General features: G+C 43.8%; 1 protein-coding gene across 1 annotated transcript; it reads right to left on the bottom strand.

Annotated features, from left to right (window-relative positions):
• Window positions 1-246: 246 nt before the first annotated feature.
• On the bottom strand, window positions 247-4,798 carry BCL2L10 (BCL2 like 10). The gene is made up of 2 exons (XM_044665162.1): window positions 4,340-4,798; window positions 247-977 (listed from the first exon to the last, which is right to left on the bottom strand). Exons 1-2 carry the CDS (start codon window positions 4,769-4,771, stop codon window positions 846-848), a joined length of 564 nt encoding a protein of 187 aa, XP_044521097.1. The 5' UTR covers window positions 4,772-4,798; the 3' UTR covers window positions 247-845.
• Between the last annotated feature and the right edge of the window lie 205 nt (window positions 4,799-5,003).

Here is a 5,003-nt window from a genome sequence, read left to right as displayed (position 1 = left end):
GGGGACAGCTGGGTAGCTCAGTGGAGTGAGAGTCAGGGCTAGAGACAGGAGGTCCTAGGTTCAAACCCGGCCTCAGCCACTTCCCAGCTGTGTGACCCTGGGCAAGTCACTTGACCCCCCATTGCCCACCCTTACCACTCTTCCACCTATGAGACAATACACCGAAGTACAAGGGTTTAAAAAAAAAACACAATATACTTAATTAGAAAATGATTTTAATAGAACTTATTAAAAATGAATAAAAAAGAGGCTACACTGAAGTGATAAATATTTTGAAAATATATTAAGATCTATTGAGATAAGAGACCCCAGGAATTCCAGAATTCAGAGGACTTTGAACTATTTACTAAACTGTAGCCATCCAATACTTTTATAAGGAAAGATATCAGATACCCATTATTAAGAGCATTTGAAATCTTAGCTAAGACAGGAGACTTCTCTCCATCACTTTATAAAATACACCACAAACTGCTTTTACAAAAAAGAAAGTACCAACATTTCAAATTCCCTTCCACAAAAGCCTTTGAACAGCCAACCAGTTTATAAGGAGAATGGGAGGTGAGTGGGTGGCTGAGGGGAAGCATTGGTTGAAGACATCATCAGTTTTTATGGCAATGTTCAAGATGATTCGTTCTTAATCAAAAACTAAAAGATGCACATTTTCAAATGCTCCTTTAACAGTCTTGTTCATCTGTTTTTACTTGTTCGTGTTCATCTGGTTGCTTCCTCCTGCTTTCATCATCTTTAACAAATTGTAGGTCATTCATTCTGTCTTCTGCACCTGGTCCTCTTCCAAATCTCTTAGGTCTTTACTTCCAAGACCGGTATAAACAGTTTAAAATCCATTATCGTACGACTAATAAAAGAGCTAACCCCACTAGTCCAAATCCTGCTGCTGCTGCCATTATGCAGCACAGGGTACTACTTGAGTCACTTTGTGGAGATTGCCTTTTGGCGAAGTGGTGGTGAAAACCAGTCTGGATGGAGTAGAAGAGAAAATGTTGATTATTTCAGACTTTCCAACAAAGCAGGCATTTTAAATAACCACTTATTCAATTTAGTCTCTATCCCCCAGATCCTCTAAAAAAAGCTCCATATTTGTTTTTTTATATTAAATTATTTTTTTTGTTACATGTTAAATTTTGGGCTGGCTCCTTCCCTCCCTTTACAATCCAGCACTAGAGGACATTATTTGACACATATAGATGTATATGTAAAAATCATACTATGCATACTTTTATTTATCAATTCTTTTTTTTTTCTGGAGGTGGATAGCATGTCCCTTCACAGGTCTTTTTAGTTGATTTGAATATTTATAATAATCAGTATAGTTTAGTTGTTCAGTTCAATATTGCTGTTACTGTATCCAAACTTTTTTGGTTCTAAAGCTCAATATTTGTTGAACATTAATTTCAGTGTTTGTTCTATGTATAAGATTATATACCTGCTTCTTTGGTTATGGGGTATTTGAAATTTGGAATTATTTTTAAAAGTCACCATTGCAGAAAAGTTATGAAATAAAGAGAAATGACCAAGCCAATAATATTTTTCAAAATTTATTTGATAATCATTATAACCCTGGAAAGTTGACACTAGTATTATCCACTGCTGCTGCCACGCCCCCCCCAGCCCCCCACTTTCCAATGAGGACATTAAAGCTGAAAGAGGTTAAGATACTTGCTCAGGCTTCACACTGCTTCAAAGTGTGTGAGGCAGCATTTGAACTTGGGTTTTCCTGACTCTAAATCTAACACTCTACTGTGCCATCTAGCTGCCTCAAAGTGTTAAAAGAATGACTACTTTCTTACTTAGTATCTGGATAGAATAGTGGAGGAAAAAAAGATTCCACTGAATACTGTTATTTGCACCAAAAATATTGATTATATAGAGGGAGTGATCAGAAGGAGCTACTCATTATCAAATTTTATATGTGTTCCTGAACAAAAGACGTAGGCTACTTTGATATTCCTCAGGTTGTTAGATTCCCAGTTGACCCTTGAGAGGCTAAAGCTGGCAGCTGCTCCAGCCATCTTGATTCAGGATAATCGGAAGTGGCAGTAATTAAACTCCAGATGGTTGCATTTTAACTTTGCTGGGAAGTGGGGTTTGCACAAACAAGTTGTACTTGACATTCCTATGTAACTTTTCTTTTTACACCATTTTCTGTTAAATAACTAATATAAATGACCCCCCCCACACACACACCCTTAATTAATGTGTAGGCAAGTGCCACACTTGGCTTTTCCAACAACCTCTTTTAAAGCAAATTCCAGTAAAATGCTAAATGCTGACATAGTTTCCCCAATTAAAAGGACATTGGATGAAGAGGATTTAGGATTAAAAGTAAATCTTCTCCCCCTCAGAGACAATGGGCCTGGAGTCAAGAAATTCAGAGTTCAAATCCAGCCTCAGCCACTTTTTAGCTATTGACCTTGGGCAAGTCAAAACCTGTTTGTTTCAGTTTCCTCAAGAGTCAAATGGGGATAATAACAGCACTTCCCTTTCTGGTGTTGTTTTAATGATCCAATAAAATTCCAATAAAATGTTTGTAAAATGCCTTGAACCTAGTTGGGGGGAGAGGGAGAGGGAGAGGGAGAGGGAGTACTTATTCCCTTCCCTAGTTATCTGGCAACATCACATATTTATTTAGATTTTGCATTCATTCATTAATGATTTTAAATGACTACAGAGTCAAAGCAACTGGCAGTGGGGGGGATTTTTAAAAATTAAGACCTCTGATTATTCAGAATAGGTCAAGGAAAATCACCCCAACAGCCCCGGTCTCTTTGGTAACCTTTAAGCAATGTGGTGACCCACATGAAAGTCCCAACACAAACTTGAAAGTAGGCCCAGCCACAAGTAGGAGAAATAAATCTATCCACATAACATCAAGAGCTAAAGGGGATCTTAGCTGCTTTCAAGTCCTTCACTTTACAGGTGAGCAAAGAAGATGAGGGAATTGGTCTAAGGAGGCTGTGGCTAATAAGGCGGAATTGAACCAGGTGTTCTGACTCCCAGGTAGGAGTTTAGCTATCCCGTATTTAGAAGGGCCAATTGGCTGTTGGGCATCTAAGCTTTGCTCGATTTGGGGGTGTGTGTGTAAGTGAAGGGGTCATTAAAGGTGTTGGCCAAAGCTTACTCCTTTTAGTCCTTCGGTCAAGAACTGGAGAGAAGAATAGCCTGGGAGTGAGGGGGTCAAGTTTAGAAGCCAAATGAGGACCAGGTGCGTGGGCAGCTAAGGTCCTGAAGAAGGTACATTTAAATGGGTGATAAGATTCTACATTATTAAGTCACTACCCCCCAGTTACTCCCAAGGTCACACAATGTAAGAGGCAGAGGCAACATTTGATTTCAAGTGCTTTGATTCTTGTGTGCAGAGGAAGAATAAGTTGAAAATTAGAATCTTTAGTCCCATTTACATCCCACAGCTGATTTTCCAAGTTTTTGGTCATGAGCTGTCCATATATGGGCAAAACATTTAGGCCTGATATAAGAATTTCCAAAAAAGCCTGTGGGAGAGTGGAAGAAAAGTCCTGCCACATTTTTTCCCTGTGGGGAGTATGGGGGGGGGGAATCCATAGACAAAATTAATCCAATCATCTAACCCTCCCCCCTCCCCATCCAAACTAAAGCGAGAAAAGCCCCTGGCAGAGTGGAACTAATATCCTGCTACTTTGTGTGTGTGGGGGTGGGGGGGGGGTTGGGGGAGTGCAGGGGAACCCAAAGACAAAAATTTTACCCAATCAGCCAATCCGCCCCCAGCATAGACTAAACTGAAGCGAGACTCTCTCCACTTCTGCTTTAGAAGCACCCCCCTCTCCGACCCCTCGCCTAAAACAAGAAGCGTCTAGTAATTGCTGAGTTTTACTTTCAGAACCTGCCCAAAAGAAATTAAGCATCCGGTTTAAAAAAACCCAACCAAAAAAAAAATTATAGTAACACAAAAGAGCCCTCGCGGCCGGAACGCAGAACTTCCCAGTCCAATTTAAATGGAATTTCCCCCTCTCCCACCCACCACTGGAAAGCCCGCACACAGGAAGGACCCCACCAACCTCTAACCCATGGCCACCTACGAGTCTCTGCCTCATAGGACCACCCACCCACTCCCCCTAGGAGCTGGGGGAGATGGAAATGGGTGGGGGACGTTCCTTGCTCAGGAGTTTGCAAAGGACGTGCCTCTTTGTGAGTAAGCCGGCTGGGTCAGGGAAGGGTTTGACCTCCGCTGTCTGGTCCCATACCAGGCCATGCGGCCAGGCTTGGCTGGCTCGTTACTTCCCCTCGCCCAGCAGTCAATCGGTCCTTCCTCCCAGGGGAAAGAGGGGATGCCTCCCATCCTTACCCAGCCTCCGTTCTCTTGCAACCACGCGCCCTTCTTCTCCACCAGATAGTCGCAGAGTTCTTCGGTCAGGCGCCGGCTCGTTTCCCTCCGAAGATGCAGTACCTGCTCCTCTTTCTGCTGTTCCTCCATCTCCAGCAGCGCCCCGGCAAAAACCACTAGCACCGCCACCCGGCCCCAGTTGAACCCGCCTCGGTCCATGAGCTCCGCTACGTTGGTGATTACTTGCTCAGGTTCCCGGTCGAGTAGCTGATTCTGGGCACACTCGAAGAAGTCCTGGTAAAGCCGGCGGAGCTCGCCCGCCACCAAGCGCAGCGTAGCTGCCGCTGGGGTAGAGGCCGGCTGCTCCTGGGCGCCTTCCCTCCGGCAACAATATTCCAGGTAGTCAGCCACCAGCTGCGCCGTCTCTTCCCTAAGAGCACACTTGTAATCCATGGTTCTATTAAAGTGAATGGAGAACAAGGCAAGCTTGCAACCACTGTGTCTATCCTCAGGCTGAGGGATCGGCTTCTTAACTCTCCGGAGGCGGAGTCCTGCTCCTTTATTTCCATCCCGGGGCGGGGCTACAGCTCCTCGCCACGCCCTCCCTTCTGTTGGTCTGTCTGCCCGCCAGCCTGCATACTTCTTTACATTTTCTGGGTGCAATATTCTTCTTTACTTGGGACAT

Source organism: Gracilinanus agilis, chromosome 2, assembly GCF_016433145.1.
Source record: "Gracilinanus agilis isolate LMUSP501 chromosome 2, AgileGrace, whole genome shotgun sequence".
Lineage (NCBI taxonomy): Eukaryota > Metazoa > Chordata > Mammalia > Didelphimorphia > Didelphidae > Gracilinanus > Gracilinanus agilis.
The sequence above is the reverse complement of the archived record's forward strand: the minus strand, read 5'-3'. Positions and strand labels throughout refer to the sequence as shown.

Excerpts from the sequence above, each read along its gene's own strand:
- BCL2L10 (XM_044665162.1), bottom strand. The coding sequence starts at position 4,771 with ATGGATTACAAGTGTGCTCTTAGGGAAGAGACGGCGCAGCTGGTGGCT. Across the intron at positions 978-4,339 it reads TGCAAGAGAACGGAGGCTGG|ACTGGTTTTCACCACCACTT; the intron begins GTAAGGATGGGA and ends TACTCCATCCAG.